This window comes from Bufo gargarizans, chromosome 8 (assembly GCF_014858855.1).
Source record: "Bufo gargarizans isolate SCDJY-AF-19 chromosome 8, ASM1485885v1, whole genome shotgun sequence".
Taxonomy (NCBI): domain Eukaryota; kingdom Metazoa; phylum Chordata; class Amphibia; order Anura; family Bufonidae; genus Bufo; species Bufo gargarizans.
In genome coordinates, this window is record NC_058087.1 from 41,132,693 (window position 1) to 41,160,149 (window position 27,457).

At 44.6% G+C, this 27,457-nt stretch overlaps 1 protein-coding gene across 4 annotated transcripts in view; it reads left to right on the forward strand.

Annotated features, from left to right (window-relative positions):
• Positions 1–27,457, forward strand: part of OSBPL6 (oxysterol binding protein like 6) — a 273,275-nt gene that overhangs the window by 125,337 nt on the left and 120,481 nt on the right. For all 4 annotated transcript variants that reach the window (XM_044303514.1, XM_044303517.1, XM_044303515.1 and 1 more), the window contains one exon: positions 20,097–20,219. In XM_044303514.1, coding sequence (XP_044159449.1) covers positions 20,097–20,219 — 123 coding nt within the window. The remainder of the gene's footprint in view (positions 1–20,096; positions 20,220–27,457) is intronic.

Consider the following 27,457-nt stretch of genomic DNA (forward strand, 5'->3'; position numbering starts at 1 on the left):
CTGAACTGTCATCATATTTTGAATTAAATGATACCCAAAACATAGACCCACAAATTGTATGGAATGCACACAAGGCGGTTATGAGGGGCATCTTTATTCAATTTTGCGCTCAAGCAAAAAGGAAACGTAATAAAGAGGTCACAGAGCTAATCTCTTCTATTCAATGTCTGGAATCCGTAAACAAATCCGCTGTCTCCCCCTCACACTCTGCAGCTGTGGGAGATCTCAGACGCCGCTTACAAACATTACTTACGACTCAACACAATTTTTTATTTTTTTTAAAGAATCAAAATGCAATGCTATATGCATAACAACAAGGCGGGAACCTTTCTAGCTAAAAAAAAACCTCAAACAAATATCAGCCTCCTCCCATATTGAATTTCTACTAGACAAAAACGGCAATAAAATAATATACCCTAGGAACATTGCGAACCAATTTAGATCATGCTACGAAGCCCTCTATAACTTGAAAGATGATAAACAAACCCCACATCCTACTAAAGAATCTATAGATTCTTTCCTCAATTCTATTCAGTTACCCAAATTATCACAGGAACACTTAGAATCCCTATCTACTCTTATCATGGCTGAAGAGATCACTGCAGCAATTAAAGCCCTCCCGCTAAACAAAGCACCAGGCCCTGATGGATACACTAATGCATATTATAAACACTACTCCTCTATTTTAACTCCAACACTAGTTAAGGTGTTTAACAAAGCAGCAGTGGAGGGGAATTTTCCAGCTGAAATGCTGATGGCACATGTAGTTACACTGCCAAAACCAGGCAAGGACCCAGTCTATCCTGCAAATTTTTGCCCCATCTCACTCTTTCAACACGTCTATTAAAAATTATCTCACTACTAGTACACCCAGATCAAGTAGGGTTTGTCGCAGGTACACAGGCCCCCGATACGAGAAGGTTTATCAATTTGATCCAGATAGCTGAAAAAGCTTGGACGCCTTCTCTGTTCCTGGCCTTGGACGCAGAGAAGGCGTTCAACAGGGTATACTGGGGACACTTATCTGCCACACTGGACAAATTTGGATTTCAGGGCTTCCTCAAATCGGCTATCCTCGTCCCCTACTCATCTCCATCTGCCCGCTTATACACATCGGGTTTCCTATCAGACAAGTTTACTATATCCAATGGGACCAGACAGGGATGCCCAATAATCCCCTATTATCTTCGCCTTGGTGATGGAACCCCTCGCAGAAACTATCCGCAACTCTCCTGACATATCATGGATTAAGGTGGATGATACCTCCCATGTTCCGGACCTTTATGCTGACGACGTTATATTATCTCTCTCAAGGCCAGAGTCTTCCATTATAGGAGTTCAAAGAGTGATAGACACATTCCAAAATATCTCCTATTATAAACTGAACCTATCGAAAACACAGGCCTTCACAGTAGGCATGGACTCTACACTGAGGACAAATTTAGTTTCCAAATACCCCTTTAGCTGGCAAGATAAAGGCTTTACATATTTGGGAATAACTCTTATGAATTCTAGCAAAGATCTATACTCAGCAAACTACCAACCACTGCTGACCAAAATCTCCTCTTTATAGGAAAATTCTCCCAGCCACTTTTTTTCATGGGCATGTAGAGTAGCTATTATAAAGATGATGATGCTACAGACCATTTTGTATATATTCTGAACAGTGGTAATCCAGGTACCGGCAGCATATTTCCAGTCCCTACAAAAATTGCTTACTGACTTTGGGCGGGGAGGAGGCCTAGAATTAGCTTCTCCACAATGTCTAGACCTTGGGCGAAGGGGGGAATGAGCATTCCCGATGTTAAAAAATATTAATGGGCAAATATCCTCACTCAAATAAAAGATTGGTGGCTAAACAATAAAGATAAAAGATGGGTCGGCCTAGAATTATCCACTAGTAGTCGCCCTCTCATTTCAGAATTTGATATACAACCTAAGAACAAGTTGGGAATTTTGTTCTCACTGCTGGGTATGAAGGCATCATGCACAGCTTGGAAAAATGCACTACCGTATTTAATAGACTTACCCAAAGCCACAATAGAGAAGCTCCCTCTTCTCTATTTAAATGTCTGGATTCCAGATTTACATCTCGATAATTGGGTGACAGCGGGCTTGCACCGCATTAATCAACTATATGAAGGAACACACTCACGCTCCTTTGAAAACATATCCCAAAATTTCTCCATATCACAGAAAGATTTTTATAAATACCTGAGAATCAGACATGCCTTATCTAGTCAAGATATCTCCACATTTCAATTTCCGTCCCAAATTCAGGACTTCCTCTCATCCATTACAACCTCCATTAAAGGCATTTCTTTCTTTTACACTATATTATCTTCCCCTAACACTTCTGAAAAACCAACCTTTGTGCTGAAATGGGAAAGGGAGCTGGAAACTACACATTCTGTAGAAGAATGGTATGCAGCATTCCCTATAGTGAAGCAAGTATACAGGGGCGCTACCCATTAGGAAACAGCTTTTAAAATTCTCCTCTACGGGTACTTAACACCAGCACATATACATAAAATTAACCCCTCATATTCACCTTTATGCTGGAGGAACTGTGGGCATACTGGAACATATAAACGTGTGGTGGGACTGCCCTCTGGTGCTTGCTCTTTGGAAGACTACTTTTCTCCTACTTCGAACCATCACTGGGGTAGAAATACCTTTATCACCATCTTTAGCCCTATGTTTCGTAGGACTAGCTGACCTCCCTCCACATATGAGACTAGTATGCGGTCAAGTAATCCTGGCAGCTAGAGCTATGATTGCAAAAGCCTGGAAATCCAGCTCACCATTGACAATACAAGAATTAATGTCTACTTTCCGAGCAGCTCATGATCTACAGAAACTATATGCTGTTAGAACATGCTCATGGGATAAAGTGGCTCAAAGATGGGAGATATGGGTACATTTTTCAAACTCACAATCATCTTCAAATAGAGGATCATAGACATCCACCTTGATCGTGCAACCACGTTGAGCTACTCTACTTGGATTATGTAAAATACTGCATGTTGATATGCCTGAATGTTCAACTCTGTTGTTATTTAGTTATGTGTTGGATACAATTTCTTGACGATTTAAAAACTACTCTCATATCATATATCCCTGCGTGGATTATAAAAGCTACAAACATCATATGTCATTTGTCTTTATTGCTGTACACTGTCAATTATTAATAAAACTTAATTTGGAAAATAACTTTAGTCCAGACCTTGAGATGAAGTTCAATGGCAGCTTTACTTGAATGAATGTTTCTCCAAACAGTTTTAGGCTTTGTCTGGGTTCCAGCAGGCTTTAGCAGTAAACTGGGAGGCAAACTCAACTCTGCTATATCTTTCACTTACTCTTCTGTACTGACAAGCTAACTTGGTGTCTTTGTTTCCTCTTTATGCTGCACTTCACTCTTGTAGTCAGACTTATGTTCAGCCAAAAAGTAGGTTAAAATCCTGGCAGCTCCAACATGGAGTCTCAACCAGAACAAACCAGAACTGCCCCACTTCCTTCTGGTATCTAGCAGGACTGGCCCACTTCTGCCCAAAAGGGGGGAGAATGGAATGGTGAGTTCCATTCTGTCTAAGATAGCTCTGCCAGAAACGCCACCTGCTAGTGAACCAGGCACATTACATATGAACAATTGCATAAAAATATTGGGAATGCACATTGTCGAGGACCTGAACAAAATACATAAGATGATGTTTTGTTAGCCCATTAGAGATAGTAGCAGGGTGCACTCTGGGGTGTTACATACACAGCCTTTAAGATGCTAAATAGCACTGAGGGAAGAGGTAGGATACATTTGGATCTATTTGTCAATAGGGCATCTTATAAGGTGGTCTCATAGTCCTTAATGGTTGGATTTGGACAATCCTTGTCCTTATGTCCTATTAGAAATATATTTATGTCATGGGGTGGGTTCTCCCATGCTCAGGGCCACTGTCTGTCAGCCAGAGCGAAAAGCTGAGGAAGAGCTGATCTTCAGCTTCCCTCAGCAATAACAGTCAATAACGACGGGTCCTCATTAGGGAAGAATTCAGATGGGTCAGATCGAGTACTGCCTGGCAGTCTGCAGTATAGTGGTTCCACGATGACCATTGTATGTTGAAACCATTGTAACTTAAGTCCATAAATCTATGGAAAACAAGTAATTGGTTCCAAAGAGAAAATGAAGATTTAAGAAAATGAGCAGATAACTATGACCGATAAAGCAAGGACTTAAATGGATTCTGTGAGCTAGGTTTACACTCTAGAGCTGAGGACATGCGCTGCTAGATCACCACTAGCACATCCACAATATACATTTCCCATAGCTCTGAGTGCTTTTATTCAGTCATAAAAACGATTTTATATATATATGCAAATGAGGCGAGTAAGGAGCCCAAGGGGCTGTTACCAACATTTCAGGATCCCAACCATGCCCACTGTAAAGGAGCCCAGCTCCGCCCTGCATCCTCCGAATCTCCACCTTGCTCCCCCGACATCACACAGTTAGACTGCAGTAATCTCGCGCATGCCAGCTAGCGCATGCGCAGTTTATTTCCTGAGGCTGATGCCAGCACAGGGAAGGAACACTATGACGAAACTGTGCATGCGCTAGATTGCGCATCGCGAGATGACGGCGCTGTAGCTTTGACATCAGGGAGCAAGGAGGAGATACGGAGGATGCGGGCGGTGCTGGGTTCCTTCACAGTGGGCGTAACTGGGCTCCGTTAATGTTAGTAACAGCCCCTCGGGCTCCTTACTAGCCTCATTTGCATATATATATATATGTATATATAAAATCGTTTTTTTGACTGAATAAAAGCACTCATAGCTATGGGAAATGTATATTGTGGACGTGCTAGAGGCAATCTAGCAGCGCATGTCCTCAGCTTTATACGTTAAGCCTAGCTGACAGAATCCCTTTAAAGTGGTTGTGTCACCGGCAAATAGCATTTATTATGTAGAGAAAGTTATTACAAGGCACTTACTAATTTATTGTTATAATCCATATTGCCTCCATGGCTAGATTTCTTTTTCCATCACATTATACACTGCTTGTTTCCATGGTTACGACGACCCTGCAGTCCAGCAACAGTGGCCGTGCTTGCACACTATAGGAAAAAACAGCCTATGTCAGCTCCCATGGTCCTGGCCACCACAAAGACCGGCGGTTTTTCCTATAGTGTGCGATCACGGCCACCACTGATGGATGACAGGGTGGTCGTAACCATGGAAAACGAGGAGTGTATAATCTGATGGAAAGATTAATCCAGCCAGCAAAGGATGCAATATAGACAATCACAATACATTAGTAAGTGGCTCAACTTTCTCTACATGATAAATGCTATTTGCTGAAGTGACACAACCACTTTAAATACCGTATAACGGAAATGGCTGCTGTAAATCACATTTTATCTTTGATGAGGAGAAGAGGTTCTTCGGGGTTCTGTATAGCAGCAAGTGTACCAGAAAAATAATATGGAGTCACCCCCCACCTGACATCCAAAGGATCAGCTCATCCTGGTGCAGACAGAGGGCAGTACAGGACACATAGTACCGCACTGTACTGTAAACAGGAGCTACCAGACAGCGACACATAACTGTGATCAAAACACTTTTTTTCTTTTGCTGATCCGAGGCTCCGTTTCCAAGTTATACTTTTTCTCAATATGAAAATTAGGCCTTTGGTGCAATGAGGGCGTCGTCTTTGCTCTTATTGCTCCGCTTCTTTCTGTGGCCAGTCCCCTTGCTGCTTTGATTGACAGGACCAGGCAGTGGGAAGTGAGGTAGGGCCTGGCCTAAGAAAGGAGTGGAGCTTAGTTGCAACAAGAGCAACAATGATGCCCTCATTGCACCAAAGGCCTAATTTGCATATTGAGAAAAAGTACCATAACTCGTGAACGGAGCCTCGGATCTACAAAAGATAAAAACAGCGTTTTAATAAGGTAAACCGCCGTTATGTGTCTATGCAGACAGTTAGATAGGGAGGTGACTTTAATTCCTGCCTCCGTCATCTATATGCTGGCAGGCGGCCTCCTCTGTTATGACATGTGGCTAATGACAGCAGAATGCAGTTATGCTCCTCAATGCAGATTTCCAATTACTGTGATAATTTGTTGATGATGGAATTTTATATCAAGAGCGAGTGGCATGCCTTTGTTTGGCACTAGGCACTGGCAGCAGTCGACTGCTTTCCGTAGCTCAGCTTTTTTTTGTTTGCTGAGGCCGCGGTAATGCTATAGCGGACTCCGGTGCAGACTCTCGTATGTGCGGCCATTAATCTAAACGCTTCAATTATCAGTTTGGTATCACTGGGGCTGGTGCGGTGTGTGGAAATCCGTCTGCTTACATTATTTGTAAGTTTAGGACAAAAGTTGTACAATTATTAGAAATAGAGATGGTACTTTTATAGTGACGGGATCACCAAGACAGATCCCTTTAGCCCGAACTTGTGCCCTGAACTACTGTGTACACTTGCGTCTAAGGCTACTTCTACACTCTCATTTTGGTTTCCGTTTGTGAGATCCGTTCAGGGCTCTTACAAGTGGTCCAAAATGCATTCTGAATATATAAGGATCCGCTCAGAATGCATCAGTTTGCCTCCGTTCAGTCACCATTCCGCTCTGGAGGCGGACACCAAAACTCTGCCTGCAGCGTTTTTCTGTCCATCGGATGCGGAGCGAAAAGTCAATGGGGGACGGATCCGTTTTCTATTGTGTCAGAGAAAACGGATCCCCATTGACTTACATTGTGTGTCAGGACGGATCCGTTTTCTCGGACACAATAGAAAACGGATCCGTCCCCTATTGACTTTTCGTCAAGACGGGGGATCCCTCTTTGCTATATAAGACATAATACAACCGGATCCGTTCATGACGGATGCATGCTTTTGTAGTATTGTAACGGAAGCGTTTTTGCAGATCCATGATGGATCCACAAAAAACCCTAGTGTGAAAGTAGCCTAATATGCTAATGTCATAAGACTCTTTAGTTGCTGCATTGATCCCTATCTACTATCCAGTTTCCCAAGCCAAACATTGATACCAGTTTGCAGTCCACACGATTGTATTACAGCTCTGTAATACATGGCGCTGGATCCAGTTATAGATCCAAACCTGTTTTAGATATATAGGATCCAGTCGATTAAGACTCTGCCAGATCTGCCCGCTGCATCGAAAGTATTTATATGATAGAAGGGGGCACAGTGTCAAAATGGTTACCCCCTGTTTCTTTGCTTCAGTTCAGACTTACAGATGCTGTTGTATTGTGTTTGTATGTTCCATGTTGGTTTAGTTGATGCCGTTCCTAAAAATTAAAGGGATTTTCCAAAATTTGGATATGGATGGCCTATTCTCAGGATAGGTCATCAGAATCTAATCAGCGGGTATCTGACTTCCACCACACCTGCCGATCAGCTCAGCTGTTTGAAGAGGCCGCGGTGCTCCAGTGAGCGCTGTAGCCTCTTCCCGCTTCCTGGGCCAGTGACGTCACATTCATCGGTCACATGGCCTACGTGCAACTCAGTCCCATTCCAATTAAGTGGGCTGAGCTGCGTTATCAAGCACAGCTGCTATCCAAGGGGCGGCGCTGTGCTTGGTTAGCTGCGAGGAGGCTGCAATACTCACCAGGACACCGCAGCCTCTTCAAACAGCCGATCGGCCATTCTGGGTGTCAGACCCTCACTGATCGTTCTCCAGATCGTTCAACATGTCAGGTTGTCTAGATACAACAGCCGGGTCTTTCACTGCTGCTAAGATTGTGCTGGCTCAAGTGTCAGAAATCACTAAATTGTGTTCCACTGGTGCTCCGTACCTGCCGCCATCTCCCTCTTCCGTACAGGTATGGCCACCAGAAGGCTCAGCTGTTCCACTGCTCCAGTTCCCTGGCGGTCTGGTGTCCCTCTGCTTCCCACAGCCGCCAAATAGCACTGCTTCGTCCATGCCACACACCCTGAGGCCTGCTTCTTTCCTTCCACTGTCTCTCTGCCCATAGGGTGCATGCAGGGGTGTAGCTATAGGGGGTGCAGAGGTAGCAGTCGCTACCCGGCCCAGGAGCCTGAGGGGGCCCAACGACCCTTGTTCCACATTAGAAGACACCAGTATTATAGAAAGTGCATGCTGGGGGGGCTCTGTTATAGATTTTGCACTGAGGCCCAGAATGTTCAAGTTAGTCCTCTGGCTATAGGGAAGGGGTTAGGTCAAGAATATGGCATGGGGGAGTTGCTGTTTCAATTTTTGCCTCAGGCAGTAGAAAGGTTATGTGCTCCCCTGGCCGCAAAGCACTGAGGCAAGGGGGGCCCAAGATGAACTCTTGCACCAGGGCCCGTGAGCTTTAATCTACACCCCTCTGTGCATGGTCTCTCTCTGGCTCTTAAAGGGCAAGTGCATGCACCTAAATCTTCCCCAGTTTATGTCCAATCACCACAGGATACTTAAGGCACCTTCCACTGTCAGAAGATGCCTGAGCGATAAGAGTTTGTTGTCTAGTTGCCTGCAGGGTTGAGCTACTTGTCTTGTTTGCCCCTTCACTGCCAGCCTGACCTCTGCCTGATCTTTACCCTAACCCTGAGCCGCCTACCATAACCCTCGGACTGCCTTTAGATTGCACAAGCTCTACCTGCCCTGACCTCAGATTATCCCTGATTATGATCTTACCTGATCCCTCAGTGCCACGCATCAGTGTCTCTTGATCCCTGTGGGTCAGCAGTCACGTAAACAGAGACTACTCCAAGAGATAACCGTCTGTCCTGCAGCTGGGTCTAAAGGCTATGCAAACCCACTAATTCTGACAAACTCCAAGAAGTGATTATGAAAGAATGGGTTGCTATCAGTCAGGAATTGGCCCAGAAGTTGATTGAGAGCATGCCCAGTCGAATTGCAGAGGTCCTGAAAAAGAAGGGCCAACACTGCAAATACTGACTCTTTGCATAAATGTCATGTAATTGTCGATAAAAGCCTTTGAAACGTATGAAGTGCGTGTAATTATATTTCACTACATCACAGAAACAACTGAAACAAAGATCTAAAAGCAGTTTAGCAGCAAACTTTGTGAAAACTAATATTTGTGTTATTCTCAAAACTTTTGGCCACGACTGTACATGATGTCTTATCGAGAAAACTCTGTCATCTTGTTGTCGGGATTCATGGGGCCCGAGACATCAGATCCCCCCCCCCCCTTCCCCATTATAATGTTCTATCCTAATGATATGCCGTAATATAACAGCATGAGAACACTCCGTTAATCATATATGCGTGCAGCAGTGCATGCTGGGATTTGTTAATTGATACAGAATAAAATGAGAATCAAAATAATCTAATCAAATAAAGCAAAACATCTCGTTTGTGCTGCCATATTGAACGAGGCACCGTATACTTTAAGCTTGGGAAATGTAATGATTATACGCCAAAAAATAGCATCAATACCTAATCCTAACGGATTCTCCACGGTAGAGCACCGCCATACTAATGCCTGAAAATGTTATATCAGATGACATCATGCTACCCTACTGATGAATTTCATTATAGTAGCTCGTAGAACATGCAGCGTTCTTTTCTTAATTCATTTGGTTGTTACAAATGTTCTGTGTATTTCCACCATGGGCAGCCATAAAGAATATCGAGATGCCTTCATTGTAGGGGTGAGATTAATCAAAACTGATGTAAAAAAAAAAACTGTCTTAGTTGCCGATAGCAACGAGTCAGATTGATCTGTACATTTTTTTTTAAAGGAGCTTTAAAAATAAAGTGGAATCTGATTGGTTGCGAGCCAGTTTTCCTTTGCACCAGTTTTGATAAATCTCCCCCACTATCATGGCTCACTAGATTTTCTATATACTCGGTGTGGTAGCCTTGTGCTTCTACTCAAATCCAATATAAGGCCTCATGCACACGACCGTTGTTGCGTTCCGTTCCGCAAAATGGGGTTCCGTTGTTCCGTGATCCGTTTCCATTTTTGTTTCCGTGTGTCTTCCTTTATTTTTGGAGGACCACCAGACATAAAGGAAGGTAAAAAAAAGTCCAAGACGGGTTTGCCATGGAAATGATGGGAATAAAACGAACGCGGACGACAATTTTGTGTCCCTCCGTGTTTTTTAGCGGTCGCATTGACTTGAACCGTTTTCCGCGGACAAGAATAGGACAGGTTATATTTTTTTGACGGACTGGAACCACGGATCACGGACGCGGATGGCAAACGGTGCACTATCTGCATTTTCAACGGCTCCATAGAAATGAATGGGTCCGCATCTGAAACACTAAAATCGGCGGAACGGACACAGAGACAAACAACGGTCGTGTGCATGAGGCCTAATGATGAGAATAAGCTCTGACGTAAACCTCTCTGACCGCGATTAACCGAACTGTAACTACAGCAGCTGTTTCATAGACCACGAGCCCTTTAATGCTTTCCAAGTGGATTGTGGTTGTTGAGAAATATTCTCCGTTATCTCTGTGGTCTGCTGGTAGATCCATCTTCATAATCATGACAAATAATAAATAAAAAATCTCTCTCTTAGGCTACATGCACACGACTGTTGTGTGTTTTGCGGTCCGCAAATCGTGGATCCGCAAAACACGGATGGCGTCCGTGTGCGTTCTGCAGATTTGCGGAACGGCACAGACAGCCTTTAATATAACTGCCTATTCTTGTCCGCAAAGCGCGAACAAGAATAGGACAGGTTATATTTTTTTTGCGCACCACGAAACGGAGCAACGGATGCGGACAGCAGACGGTGTGCTGTCCGCATCTTTTGCGGCCCTATTGAAGTGAATGGGTCTGCATCCGAGCCGCCAAAACTGCGGCTCGGATGCAGACCAAAACAACGGCCGTGTGCATGAGGCCTTATCCTGATAGTATTGAAAAGGCACGTTTTTTGGGAGACTTGAGACTTTCAATTTCCCTTAGGACAAAATTATATAAATACCACGACACTTCAATAGTTAAATTGATTAATAGTGATTTATTATAGCCATCCAAATAAATATGCGGACAATGGCGAACGTTTCAGTGCAACCTGGACCTTTTTCACGGCCTATACAAAAAGATACATAATGAATGAAAATGAACATGTGGCAGAAAAGTATTCATATAGTAATCCGAAGAGGTGTTGTCCGCACCCTGCTACTGTCTCCTATAGGCTAATTCCATTTCATCTTATGCATTTGTTTCAGTCCAATGTGCATTGCTATTTCTTGTAACTGTTATGTTCAAATGTAATGTACCTGGATCACCAGAGGTGGCAGCAAACATGGCAGTGCTACTTTTGCAGAGAATGGAACCCTTCTTTCCATTCTAAACTCCCTCTCTAAGGAGAGAAGGAGACTAGTTAGTTAGAGGTCAGTGGAGAGTACCCCCTAATAGGGGAAGGAAGCAGGTCCACGTCCCTGCTGGACGTGTCCTGCCGAAGCCAGCTAGGGCACCTTCAGCTCTGCTGGACACAGAGGCCAAAGCCTAAAGCCTCTGAAGCCAGGAGGAAAAGTTCCCTGGATTAATTTAGAGTCAGACTACAGAGAAAGAAGTCGCAGCCTAAGGCCTCATGCACACGACAGTTTTTTTTCACGGTCCGCAAAAACGGGGTCCGTGGGTCCGTGATCCGTGACCGTTTTTTCGTCCGTGGGTCTTCCTTGATTTTTGGAGGATCCACGGACATGAAAAAAATGACGTTTTGGTGTCCGCCTGGCCGTGCGGAATGCAAGTCAATGGGGACGGATCCGTTTGATGTTGACACAATATGGTGCCATTTCAAATGGATCCGTCCCCATTGACTTTAAATTGTAAAGTCTGGAGTTCTTTTATACCATCGGATTGGGAGTTTTCTCCAATCCAATGGTATATTTTAACTTGAAGCGTCCCCATCACCATGGGAACGCCTCTATGTTAGAATATACTGTCGGATATGAGCTACTTCGTGAAACTCAGATCCGACAGTATATTCTAACACAGAGGCGTTCCCATGGTGATGGGGACGCTTCTAGTTAGAATACACTACAAACTTTGTACAAGACTGCCCCCTGCTGCCTGGCTGCACCCGATCTCTTACAGGGGGATATGATAGCACAATTAACCCCTTCAGGTGCGGCACCTAAAGGGGCTAATTGTACTATCATATTCCCCTGTAAGAGATCAGGGCTGCCAGGCAGCAGGGGGCAGACCCCCCCCTCCCCAGTTTGAATATCGTTGGTGGCACAGTGTGCGCCCCCCATCGGGCCCCCCCTTCCTCCCTCTAATGTTAGAAATCGTTGGTGGCACAGTGTGCGCCCACCATCGCCCCCCCCCTCCCTCCCTCTATTGTAATAAATCGTTGGTGGCACAGTGTGCGCCCACCATCGCCCCCCCTCCCTCCCTCTATTGTAATAAATCGTTGGTGGCACAGTGTGCGCCCACCATCGGCCCCCCCTCCCTCTATAACAGTAACAACATTGGTGGCAGTGTGCGGCCTCCCATTCCCCCCCCCCCCATCATTGGTGGCAGCGGAGTTCCGATCGGAGTCCCAGTTTAATCGCTGGGGCTCCGATCGGTAACCATGGCAACCAGGACGCTACTGCAGTCCAGGTTGCCATGGTTACTTAGCAATAGTACAATAGTAGAAGACTCATAGTTACCTGCTTGCTGCTGCGATGTCTGTCCGCCCGGGAGCTCCACCTACTGGTAAGTGAAAGGTCTGTGCGGCGCATTGCTAAAGAACTGTCACTTACCAGTAGGAGGAGCTCCCGGCCGTTCACAGACATCGCAGCAGCAAGCAGGTAAGTATGAATCTTCTACTGTTGTACTATTGCTAAGTAACCATGGCAACCAGGGCTGCAGTAGCTTCCTGGTTGCCATGGTTACCGATCGGAGCCCCAGCGATTAAACTGGGACTCCGATCGGAACTCCGCTGCCACCAATGATGGGGGGGGGAAATGGGAGGCCGCACACTGCCACCAATGTTGTTACTGCTATAGAGGGAGGGGGGCCGATGGTGGGCGCACACTGTGCCACCAACGATTTATTACAATAGAGGGAGGGAGGGGGGGGCGATGGTGGGCGCACACTGTGCCACCAACGATTTCTAACATTAGAGGGAGGAAGGGGGGGCCCGATGGGGGGCGCACACTGTGCCACCAACGATATTCAAACTGGGAGGCCGCACACTGCCACCAATGTTGTTACTGCTATAGAGGGAGGGGGGCCGATGGTGGGCGCACACTGTGCCACCAACGATTTATTACAATAGAGGGAGGGAGGGGGGGCGATGGTGGGCGCACACTGTGCCACCAACGATTTATTACAATAGAGGGAGGGAGGGGGGGCCGATGGTGGGCGCACACTGTGCCACCAACGATTTCTAACATTAGAGGGAGGAAGGGGGGGCCCGATGGGGGGCGCACACTGTGCCACCAACGATATTCAAACTGGGGAGGGGGGGGGTCTGCCCCCTGCTGCCTGGCAGCCCTGATCTCTTACAGGGGAATATGATAGTACAATTAACCCCTTTAGGTGCCGCACCTGAAGGGGTTAATTGTGCTATCATATCCCCCTGTAAGAGATCGGGTGCTGCCAGGCAGCAGGGGGCAGTCTTGTACAAAGTTTGTAGTGTATTCTAACTAGAAGCGTCCCCATCACCATGGGAACGCCACTGTGTTAGAATATACTGTCGGATCTGAGTTTCACGAAGTAGCTCATATCCGACAGTATATTCTAACATAGAGGCGTTCCCATGGTGATGGGGACGCTTTAAGGTAAAATATACCATCGGATTGGAGAAAACTCCCAATCCGATGGTATAAAAGAACTCCAGACTTTACATTGAAAGTCAATGGGGACGGATCCGTTTGAAATGGCACCATATTGTGTCAACATCAAACGGATCCGTCCCCATTGACTTGCATTGTAATTCAGGACGGATCCGTTTGGCTCCGCACGGCCAGGCGGACACCAAAACGACTTTTTTTTCATGTCCGTGGATCCTCCAAAAATCAAGGAAGACCCACGGACAAAAAAACGGTCACGGATCACGGACCCACGGACCCCGTTTTTGCGGACCGTGAAAAAAAAACTATCGTGTGCATGAGGCCTAAAGCAGAAAGCAAAAGAGTAAATTTGAGCCTATCAGCACACCAGAGCCAGAGAGCAACAGATGTAGTAGAGTTGAGTTTTTTTGCCTGCCAGAGTTAATGCTAACACCTGCTGGAGCCAAGATAAAGTCTGTAAATCGCTGTGACAAGCGTTTATTAAAAGTAAAGCTGCTATTGAACTTCACACAAGGTCTGGACTCCCTTTATTACTTTTCTTTTGCACCTAACGGTATTGGCGTCACGAACACCAGGGATCCTGCCGCCTAGGCACCTTAACAAAAACCCATTCCACTCAGGGCCCCTCAAACACCATCTGGCAGGATTCCCTGGACAAACAGAGAGTGCCCCGAAGGAACTGGTGCCGTCCTTCCCATCACTGCACGCCGGCCCAGGGAGTCTCTGCTAACCGTGAGTAAATTAACTACTACCCCCATTGGTCCACCGTCCCTCACGTGTTGCCCCTGCAGACCCGGCCGCTGCATGTTGCAGTAGTCCCTGTCAAATCAGGGGCAGAAGTGTATCATATGATCTGTGGTACAAGACAAAAAAGCCTAAAGTCTCAGAAGAATAGGTAACCACATAAATGAAGGAGCTATTAGAAGCCATGGTTAACCCCTGTTGCAGAATGGATAGCATATAGCAATAGTGAGAGCAAGAGGGGGCGCCGGAAAATTTCAATTTCCCTTATGCATTGCTGAATATCGGGTGCAGTTGTGTAGTTCTACACAGCAAAAAAGATTATTGAATCACTGGAGAATGTTTAAATGTGCAAGATAGAGCGGTAAAACTTTGGAATGCCCTAACAATAAAAAAGAATGGTATTAAGCATTTCATTAATAAGCATAAAAGGGGTGATGAACCCATTAAGCAAATACTAGCATGTGATGAAAACATATTTTTTTTCTATTACCTACAAACTCTTAGCAAATTGGTCACAGTGACACCTCCACTTCCTTAGGGCTCCTCATTCGACATCCCATGCAGTACAGTTAAAGGGGTTGTCTCACTTCAGCAAATGGCATTTATCATGTAGAAAAAGTTAAAGGGGTTATCCCCGGGGAAAGCCCGGGAGAGTTGTGGCTGGGGTCCATCCACCACCAGGCGCAGCTCCCCGCCTCTCCCATTGAAGTAAATGGGAGCGCACCGCGCATGCGCGGCCACCGCTCCCATTAATTTCTATGGGGCCGACGGAAATAGCCGAATCAGCGCTTGGCTATTTTCGGCGGCTCCATAGAAATGAATGGAGGGCGGCTGCGCATGCGCAGTGCGCCCTTCTAAAGTTTCTCGGCTCCGTTTTCTTTGTTGGTGCGGGTTTCAGCGGTGGGACTCGCACCTATCAGACAATGGAGGCATATTGTAGCGATATGCCCCCATTGTCTAAGATGGGATAACCCCTTTAATACAAGGCACTTTGTATTGCATTGTGATATTTTAATGTATATAATGAATTTTCCATGTTGCCTTCTTTGCTGGCTTGACTCATTTTTGTATCACATTACACACTGCTTGTGTCGATGGTTATGACCACCTTGTAATCCAACAGCGGTGGCCACGCTGGCACACTATGGGAAAAAACCCTTCCACGGTCCCGTCCACCAGAGTTGCCAGCACATTTTCCTAGTGCACGACCACTGCCGCTGGATTACAGGGTGGTCGTAACCCCTGGATACGAGCAGTGTATAATGCGCTGGAAAAATGAATCAAGCCAGCAAAGGAGACAATATGGACAATCACAATACATTAGTAAGGGCCTCGTGTTAATTGAGTCTACATGATAAATGCTATTTGCTGAAGTGAGAAAACCCCTTTAATTTTCTGAATCGTTACAACATGGTAAAACCTGATTGTTACAATAAATATGTATTAACTATACCAGTTCTACGTTTGATTGATTTACTTCTCTTTATTGGCAAGCTATGCACGAACTAGATGATGCAAGCGCTTCTACTAAATGTACATGCACAAACAGCTGACAGTACAGCTCGTTAACACAACAGTAACACTTCCAAGAGATCTCCAATAGATATGTCCCCGGCATTTATAAAGCGATAGAAGGCGACAGCTGATGTTGCATAATCCTGCATAATGAGTTTCTTTATTTCCCAACAGGCCGTCTTCCTGGTGGCACCGATTTCTATCACAAAGCCAGTAATTCATGCTTTAACCTGAACTGATTTGACAGTTCTTTTTTCAAGCACTTGTACCATTGCCTCTTCACCACATGTTGTGTACACCAGTGACATATGTCTGTGGCCGTGACAGGGCACTGCACATGTATTTAGTCGGGGACATTTCGCAGTTTCAGAATTGACCCCCTAGAATGTAGGCTATGTGCACTTAAGATGGTCACTGATTCCTGATATGTCATGCCATGGGTATTCTGAAGAATATTAATAAAGTTAGTCAGATAAAAGCGCTATGGTGTCTACGCTGCAGCAAAGACCAGATCCCTGTATAAGGATGAAAACCAGGGGAGCACTAGGACAACGGCCTCAGGAGTAGCCCAAAGTCAAACCTGTTAATTGGCACAGTGGGTCCACACCTATTATCCATTATAGGCGGCATTGACTGCTGCCAATAGTGGTTCATGGCCATGACCTCTACAGTTCCTGCCAGGTCCTCTGGTCTGCTTGACCTTGTAAATGAGCTATAATCCATTTGTCTGCCTGTGTACCGACATCTACCTGTCTGCTGGACACTGATTTATCTGCCGCCTGATCTTCCCTGTGCCTGTTCACCGTGCTGACCCTGAGCTGCCTGCCCTGACCTCTGGACTGTATTCAGATTTGCACATACTCTGCCTGCCCTTACCTCGGCCTGTTTACTGACTACGTGTATAGCCGGATCCCTTGGTGTTCTGTCTCTGACTCCCGTGGGTTGGGCTGCCAACTACACTGGGGTTATTCCAAGAGGTAGCGGCCTGGTGTCTACCCTGCAGCAAAGACCAGATCCCTGTATAAGGATGAAAACCAGGGGAGCACTAGGACAACCAAAGTCAAACCAGTTAATTGGCACAGTGGGTCCACACCTATTATGCATTATAGGCGGTAGTGACTGCCGCCAATAGTACAATTAGTGCCAATAAATGTGTATACCAAATGACTGCTCAGGCTCCATATAAACAAGTGAATTTCCCTAAATTAGTTTTGGGTCTGGTTCAATAGAATCAACTGTGAGGTTCGATCTAAGCTCACAATGCCCTGAAAAGTCATGTATGACACATTGAGGCCTCCCAGGACTGTATACAATCCCTTTCAAGCTCTTTAAAGCCAAAAGAACATTAGCAATGTCAAAGAGATGGTGTGTGACTCTGGGCTGAAAATTAGTTTTCCGAACATCTCCTACCAATGGTTTGTGAAAACCATGGGCCAAAGATGGATAGTGTGTGCGTTTGTGGTTTTCGTGGACCCATAGACTGTAATGTGTGTGTGAGAGACATGTGGAAGAGGCCTATAAGGCTCCATTTACACATCCGCAATTCCATTCCGCATTTTGCGGAACGGAATTGCGGAACCACACATTTCTATGGGGCCGCACGATCCGGAATTGCGGACCCGCACTTCCGGGTCCGCAATTCCGATCCTGGAAAAAATAGAACATGTCTGCGGACAAGAATAGGCATATTCTCTTAGTGTCGGCAATGTGCGGTCCGCAAAATGAGGAACGCACATTGCTGCTGTCTGTGTTTTGCGGATCCGCAAAACACACACGGATGTGTGAATGGACCCTAAGGCCGAGGTATACATGAGAGCAATGTTAGTAACATAATGTGTATAAAGCCTTACACCCTTCATAAAATAGGATTCCCCATATTCACTAGGCTGTGGCTTGACTGACAATAAAAATCTGTATGGAAGTTACCGTAAGTACTTATCGAGTCTAATATACACTTACCTAAAGAATTATTAGGAACACCATACTAATACGGTGTTGGACCCCCTTTTGCCTTCAGAACTGCCTTAATTCTACGTGGCATTAATTCAACAAGGTGCTGATAGCATTCTTTAGAAATGTTGGCCCATATTGGTAGGATAGCATCTTGCAGTTGATGGAGATTTGAGGGATGCACATCCAGGGCACGAAGCTCCCGTTCCACCACATCCCAAAGATGCTCTATTGGGTTGAGATCTGGTGACTGACATTTTAGTACAGTGAACTCATTGTCATGTTCAAGAAACCAATTTGAAATGATTCAAGCTTTGTGACATGGTGCATTATCCTGCTGGAAGTAGCCATCAGAGGATGGGTACATGGTGGTCATGAAGGGATGGACATGGTCAGAAACAATGCTCAGGTAGCCCGTGGCATTTAAACGATGGCCAATTGGCACTAAGGGGCATAAAGTGTGCCCAGAAAACATCCCCCACACCATTACACCACCACCACCAGCCTGCACAGTGGTAACAAGGCATGATGGACACATGTTCTCATTCTGTTTACGCCAAATTCGGACTCTACCATTTGAATGTCTCAACAGAAATCGAGACTCATCAGACCAGGCAACATTTTTCCAGTCTTCAACAGTCCAATTTTGGTGAGCTCGTGCAAATTGTAGCCTCTTTTTCCTATTTGTAGTGGAGATGAGTGGTACCCGGTGGGGTCTCCTGCTGTTGTAGCCCATCCGCCTCAAGGTTGTGCGTGTTGTGGCTTCACAAATGCTTTGCTGCATACCTCGGTTGTAACGAGTGGTTATTTCAGTCAACATTGCTCTTCTATCAGCTTGAATCAGTCGGCCCATTCTCCTCTGACCTCTAGCATCAACAAGGCATTTTTGCCCACAGGACTGCCGCATACTGGATGTTTTTCCCTTTTCACACCAATCTTTGTAAACCCTAGAAATGGTTGTGCGTGAAAATCTCAGTAACTGAGCAGATTGTGAAATACTCAGACCGGCCCGCCTGGCACCAACAACCATGCCACGCTCAAAATTGCTTAAATCACCTTTCTTTCCCATTCTGACATTCAGTTTGGAGTTCAGGAGATTGTCTTGACCAGGACCACAACCCTACATGCATTGAAGCAACTGCCATGTGATTAGTTGACTAGATAATCGCATTAATGAGAAATAGAACAGGTGTTCCTAATAATTCTTTAGGTGAGTGTATTTGTCATATGGAGTTTCAGACTCAAAGTAATGCAGGTATGGAAAAATTGAGTCATCTGGTACACTAAGGCACTTAAAGAAGTGTTAATGCATACCCATACTACACAATGTTGTCACCGATGCAGCCAGCCCCAACATGTTTCCTGCTATCCACTGCATGGTTTTCAGCGGTGGTGGCTGCCTGAAAGTGAGTGGTGGGGGTTCTGGTTGCCAGATCCCCCCCCCCCCCCCCACCAATCAGATATTGATTACCTAGCCTGAGGATAGGTCATCAGGCTCAAAGTCCAGTAAAACTACTTGAAGGCCCATGATTTTGAATGCCAGTAGGGTGTCCAACAAGTTCCATTAGTCGTGAAAGACGTTCACAAATTTTTAGCTTTAGGATGTATCTGAGGAGGCACTTAATAAAGCACATGTACAACGGTTTATAAAGCATCCGATTGTCTAAGTGTTTTCCGTATGCCTAACTGTTTTTAAAGGAATCCTGTTTTTAAAGACCTGTGATGGCTAACCTCCGGCACTCCAGCTGTGGTAAAACTACAACTCCCAAGATGTACACTTGCTTGGCTGTTCTCAGAACTCCATAGAAATGAATGGAGCATGTTGGGAGTTGTAGTTTCACCACAGCTGGAGTGCCGGAGATTAGCCATCACTGCTCTAGGCAAAGCTATTAAAGTACACTGTGTTAGGCTAGGTGCATGATCTGAGGGAGGATGAGGTGTATGAGAAAGAATGCTAAGGTGACGACCAGTGTGTCATGCACCCACCCCTCATCTCCAGGTTGATTCTGTATTAATTCTACCCAGAATGTTCCTCTAACAGTATCATTATGTGTATGGCGCCTCACATGCCGCATAGTTGATGTATTCTGTGGAGGTAGCTTTGTTCCTTGCATAAATACATTTTAGCTGTACTTATTAAAACATTCATCGTTTTTATATTAACAGGAAGGAGACAGCTGGGAAATCATAGAGGGACTGAAGATAGGACAGACAAGTGTCCAGAAACCGGAAAAACATGAAGGATTCATGCTGAAGAAAAGAAAATGGCCACTAAAAGGCTGGCATAAAGTAAATATTGATACTTATTGTATCACTCATAGCAGAATTCATAGTGTTAAATAAATGTACACATAAACCAGGGGCCAAGAAACTGTATAAGGTAACAAAAAATGCATCATTTGGCCGTTGAATCCCTCGCCGATCCAGTGCTCCTCGAGACAATTTGTTTACTGGGCTGCAGCGATCGATGATTTGGATGACATGTGACCACTGCAGCCAGTAACTGAACCTCTGCAACCAATCCCTGGCGTGAACGATGTACCGCTCACTGCAACCCAGTGGACAAAGTCTGGTGGGGAGAACAGGTACGCCAGTGCTGAAGTAGAGGGGGTGGATTCATCAGGTAAGTAATGCTTAATTCATTATTTTATACCGTTGCCCGTCTTTGTCCCGGTTATTTAGAAGCTTGGTCAATCCCTTTAAAAATGTAACTCCTGACTGTGTCTACTGTTTGTGTGTAATTTGCACCTGTATGCTGACGCCCAATTTACAGTCTTAGGATCACATTTTCTTTTCATCATTAAAAGGGTTTTCCTCTGGATAGGTAATCAGTATCTGATCGATGAGGGTCCAACACCAAGGACCCCCGCCAATCAGCTGTTTGTGAAGGCATCGGCGCTCACAGCAGCGCCACAGCTTTCTCTCATCAAGCACAGCGTCGTCCATTTGATAGTGGCTGTGCTTGGTATCGCACCTCATTCCCATTCACTTCAATGGGGCTGAGTTGCGCCTAGGCCATGTGACCGATGAACGTGACATCACATGGTCTAGGGTGAGCTGCAAGAAGGCTGTGGCGCTACTGTGAGTGCTGGTGCTTTCTCAAACAGCTGATCGGTGAGGGTCCCAGGTGGCAGACCCCCACTGATCAGATACTGAAACCCTATACAGAGGATAGCTCATCAGTAGAAATGTCTCGGAAAACCCCTTTAAAGGGAATGTGTCATCAGAAAATGAAATATTGTTTAAATCAATTAATCTTTACTTGAGCCAATTATTATTATTTTTTTTTCAGGCAGCAGACTGCATGGTCCATGTGGCTATTGTAAAGTAGATTTCTGAAAGCTCAGGCAAAATGGCCACCAACATAATCATATACAAAAAATAGAATAAAAATAATCAAAACAGGTTAAAAAAAGAATATGTGTCAGTATCTGGTTTTAATTAGTAAAAATTATAGATGATAGTTTTGCCTTTAAGATAACCACACTGTGGCCATTAAAAGAGTGATGAGAGTAAGCAGGAGATAATCTTGCAGGCATTGTTTGACAGTCTACACGATCTTCGCATGTTCCTGATAGTCTTAGAAAACCTGCAGAGAACATGGGTTCAGGTGGTTGGCCTGTGCAGTCAATGGACAGCAGACATGGCTCCTGCTACATCCGGTTGATACAGTAGTGAGTGTGGAACCACTGTGTCAAGCAATACCTCCTATATGCATGATCCTGGCAGTTCCCTGGTTTTCACCTGTTAACCGCTGTACAGGGACCTGGACTTTACTCCAGGGGAACCATCAGGCCACTGCCTCCTAGTGTAGTCTTTGTGTGATTGACACAGGGGGTCAAAGAACACCAGTGCAGGGCACTAAGGGGTTAGGTAAAATCATATTCGGGAAAAAGTCAAGGTCAGGACAGGCAGAGTACTTGAAATACGGTAAACGTTCCGAGGCTGAGGTCAGGGCAGGCAGCAAAGTGTCAAAGCGGAGCTCAGGCACAAGTCAGGTCAGGCAGCGGAGGGTCACAATCCAGAAAATGGGCATATAGTCGGTACATGGGTAGATAACGAAGTAGCATACCTTTGCAGGATAATAGGAAGCTAAGAGCCTATTGCTCAGGCACCTCTGACAGAGGACAGTGCCTAAAGTACTCCATGGTAGCCAGTCATAGGCTACAGCAGAATAGGGAGTGTGCGAACTGCGAATTAATTGGCGGGCACTCTTATCTGGGGTTGCACAGAACTGCACAAATGGTTACTAAAAGTATATGAAAATGTATTGTCAAGACCTGAGAATAGGATAAAATTCTAAATTCTAAATTACACACTCATAAAATGATAAAACTAAGATAAAAAGGTGATACAAGTGAAAATGGGTGATGATCCAATGTAATAGATGGGATAAAGATACAGGTGTACAATCGCTATTCAATGTTGGATGGTAGTCAAACCACTGAGCGTTCGGCAGATTAAATCTAGCAATAACTGCATTATGTCACTACCCCATATTACATTTATAATGACACCATTATATCACTAAATTGTCATCAAGAGACTCTCGTATATTTCCAGTCGCAACTTAATGTTCAGTATAGTTCATATATGGTAATTCATCACCAAAATGATATAAGTCTCTCATGGATAAGGGTGCATTCACATCACTGTTTAGCTTTCCGTTCTTCTGATCCGTCAGAAGAAGAGAGAGAGAAAAAAAAAACAGGATCCTGCAAAAAAACGGATCCTGATGCATCAGTTGTCATCCGTTTGAGCCATTTCCGTCTGAGATCCGTTTTTAGAAGGGAAAAAAAAGTCCTCCATGCAGTACTTTTGTTTCCATCTAAAAAAACGGATCTCAGACGGAAATGGCTCAAACTGATGACAACTGATGCAACTGGATCAGTTTGTTTTACTGGATCCTGTAAAAAAACGGATCCTATGCAATTCTATGCATAACTGATGCAACAGGATCTGTTTTTTTTACAGGATCCTGTTTTTTTTTCTCTCTCTCTCTTCTTCTGACTGAACAGAAGAGCGGAAAGCTAAATGATCATGTGAATGCACCCTAGGGGTACTTTCATACTAGCGTTTTTGTTTTCCGGTATTGAGTTCCGTCACAGGGGCTCAATACCATAAAAAAAACTGATCAGTTTTATCCTAATGCATTCTGAATGGAGAGCATTCCGTTCAGGATGCATCAGTTCAGTTCCTCTTACGTTTTTTGGACGGAGAAAATACCGCAGCATGCTGCAGTTTTCTCTCCAACCAAAAATACTGATCACTTGCCGGAATGCCGGATTAATTTACATCGAAGTGTATTAATGCCGGATCCGGCATTAAGTGTTCTGGCAAAATGGATCCGGCCTTCCGGTCTGCGCATGCACAGACCTTTAAAAATGCAAAAAAAATATATGAATGCTAGTTCCGTTTTTCCGAATGACACCAGAGAGACGGATCCGGTATTTTAATGCATTTGTCAGACGGATCTGTCTGACAAATGCCATCAGTTTGCGTCCGGATTGCCGGATCCGGCAGGTAGTTCCTGCGACGGAACTGCCTTCCGGAATCCTCTGCCGCAAGTGTGAAAGTACCCTAAATCATATCAGTATCACCGCCCCCTCATTGAGAAAACATCTTATAAAAGCAGTGAGACGGTACTGATAATTTACCACTGAGGAAGGAGATTGAGTCTCCGAAACGCATTTTGTGAAAATATGAAGAGGGGCGACAAGCTTGAAGTCCAGTTATTTACTTATGCTGACAAATCAGCGAACAAGGAGCGAACTCTACTAATCCATTTGCCAGCTTTCTGTGGCACGGTGATCTACACTACAAAGTGCACACGCTGGCTGCTCCGCGGCGAGATCTAAGCAGCGGCTCCAGAACACCTGGGATGCCGCAGTAACAAGTAAGCTGCACCAAGTGGCCATTGAAAGTCGCCTACGTCCGGATACTACAGGATCACGCCACAGCAAGGAGCGGTAAAGTATCTGTTATAGTAATACAATTATATAACCAACGAACATCAGACTTTATGCTTCATATACAGTGGCTATGAGCAATCAACGTTTAGCCGCAGAGAAAACCGCATATGTTATCCTGGTCATTACTCACCGCTGTGTCACTATAAGGGACATCAAGCCACCGGCTTATTATACAGAATAATTAAAGCAATATTGGAGCCTCTCAATTAAAGAAAGTATATGAACCAAACTAAAAACACATGATTTATCCATGAGAGACTTATATAATTTTGGTGATAATTACCATATATGAACTATATTGAACATCAAGTCGCGACTGGAAATATACGAGAGTCTGTTGATGACAATTTAGCGATATAATGTATATTTAAGGCTCCCCCCTAAATGAATGGTGTCATTATAAATGTAATATGGGGTACTAACATAATGCAGTTATAGTGGTTGGACTACCATCCAACATTGAATAGCGATTGTACACCTGTATCTTTATCCCATCTATTACATTGGATCATCACCCATTTTCACTTTTACCACCTTTTTATCTAATTTTTATTATTTTATGAGAGTGTAATTTAGAATTGTATCCTATTCTCAGGTCTTGACAATAAATTTTCATATATTGTTAGTAACCATTTGTGCAGTTCTGTGCAACCCCAGATAACAGGGTGCCCTCCAATTCATTCGCAGTTATTAATCATTTACACAATTGACATTGGGTGTGTCGAGGAGCATGCACCTATACCATAGATCTAACGTGGGTGAGCCAACCCACATTCTAATATTGCCAGTGTGCGAACTGGCCTTAAAGATCTGGAGGGGGCACGTGCGCCCTTCGGGCAGAGGGATAGAGGCCTTGCTTGGCAAGCAGCCTGCATCCTATTTGGAGGGTCACAGCAACCCCAGTGGCCAGGCACGCCGGGAAGGGGAGAGTAGGCGATGGGTCCACGCCATTGGGATACAGAAATCTGTGATTGGTGAGAGGCCACGACCCACCTCTGTAACAACAGTTGTCTTGTGGCCAGACACAGGATAATGAGGAGGAGGGGAACCGGACATTCCTAATAATCGTTCAGCCGAAGTGATAGCTGCATTTACATGCAGTGGTCATCTCCTCTGTATGGGTAGGAACAATTTCTACTGTGGTCATTTATCCCATACAGAATAATTGTTTACACAGAGCAATGTGCTGGCGGCAAACAAAGATTTCATGTGCCACATAAAAAATGTGATCATCCGATGAATCAGCACGTGGCGGTGACACCTTTATCCCTGACCCTCGGCCCATGTAAAAGGGCTTTTAGTTTGCACTAAACAAAAAGTAATCGGGATGTTTAACAAAAGAACAAATGATTAGAAACCTGAGTGCTCCAACGGGGAATTACAGGGAACATGAAGTAACGCATAACCAAGTAGACATAAGCTGGCAGCAGAGATGGGGATGAGCTTAACACTAGGTGACGGGCTTACATCATGTCTGTATAGTAAGATCTGAAATAAAAAGCAAGAAATAAAGTGACTGCTATAAAAAGCAATTAGTCATTGCTTGCCGTAGTCTTACTTTTTAGGCCTCTTTCACACGGGCGTCAGTTTTTTTTGCCCGGATAAGAGGCGGGTGCGTTGCGGGAAAATGCGCGATTTTTCCGCGTGAGTGCAAAACATTGTCATGCGTTGCACTCGCGTGAGAAAAATCGCGCATGTTTGGTACCCAAACCCGAACTTCTTCACAGAAGTTCGGGCTTGGGATTGATGTTCTGAAGAATGTATTATTTTCCCTTATAACATGGTTATAAGGGAAAATAATAGCATTCTGAATACAGAATGCATAGTAAAACAGTGCTAGAGGGGTTAAAAAAAATAAAAAATAATTTAACTCACCTTAGTCCACTTGATCGCGAAGCCCGGCATCTCCTTGTGTCTCCTCTGCTGAACAGGACCTGGGGTGAGCATTAAATAGAGGTTAAGGACCTTTGATGACGTCACTCCGGTCATCACATGGTACGTCACATGATCTTTTACCATGGTGATTCACCATGGTAAAAGACCATGTGATGACCGGAGTGACATCATCAAAGGTCCTTAACCTCTATTTAATGCTCACCCCAGGTCCTGTTCAGCAGAGGAGACACATGGAGATGCCGGGCTTCGCGATCAAGTGGACTAAGGTGAGTTAAATTTTTTTATATTTTTTTTAACCCCTCTAGCGCTGTTTTACTATGCATTCTGTATTCAGAATGCTATTATTTTCCCTTATAACCATGTTATAAGGGAAAATAATAATGATCGGGTCTCCATCCCGATCGTCTCCTAGCAACCGTGCGTGAAAATCACACCGCATCCGTACTTGCTTGCGGATGCTATGCGATTTTCACGCTTCCCATTCACTTCTATGGGGCCTGCGTCGCGTGAAAATCGGACAATATAGAGCATGCTGCGATTTTCATTCAACGCACAAGTGATGCGTGAAAATCACCGCTCATGTGCACAGCCCCATAGAAATGAATGGGTCACGATTCAGTGCGGGTGCAATACGTTCACCGCACGCATCGCACCCGCACGGAAAACTCGCCCGTGTGAAAGGGGCCTTAGTGTGTCTAAAATGTATTGTCACCCAATACAATTCATGCAAAATTTCACAAAAAACATTACAGACAATTTAACTCTTAATTCAAAGGGATTTTGTGCACACAATGGGTCCTACTGAATCAGTTCTGTGTGGGACCCTCAGATTGGTACAGTTTCTAATCTGCAGTGTTTTTCATATCCACAATAATAGTGTGCGACAGATTTCAATGTGATGATAGGTTACGTGTCATTATAGGCAATTGCACAGCGGTACCTAGAAGCTATAAAGACCAATGACTGTAAAATTGATATATCAGCAATGTAAGCCGTAAGCAGTAAGATGTAAAATAGAGGTAAGAAAATAAAAAAATTCAAATAGATTTTTCAGGTTTAGCGAGAAAAATATTTTGCGGGGATGTGAGGTGTCATCGATCAGACACTGATTACCTATCCTAAAGATAGACCATCACTTGTAAAATCCTGAAAAACCTCAAAGTGATTAAATATACACAGTATTATAGTGTGGACCTATGTCTTAAAGTGAACCTCTGACTATAAACATAATTTAATGTTTAGGTTCCAAGCTCTATAATTTCATAATTTATATCCCATTATATGCAGAGGTTCAAATAATTATCTATAGGCCCCTTTCACACGAGCAAGTTTTCCGTGCGGGTGCAATGCGTGACGTGAACGCATAGCACCCGCACTAAATCCTGACCCATTCATTTCAATGGGTCTGTGTACATGAGTGTTTTTTTTTTTCACGCATCAGTTCTGCGTTGTGTGAAAAACGAAGCATGTTCTATATTCTACGTTTTTCACTCATAGAAGTTAATGGGGCTTCAGTGAAAAACGCATTGCATCCGAAAGCAAGTGCGGATGCGATGCCCATTTTACTGATGGTTGCTAAGAGATGTTGTTTGTAAACCTTCCGTTTTTTATCACTCGCGTGAAAAACACATCAAAACGCATTGCACCCGCGCGGAGAAA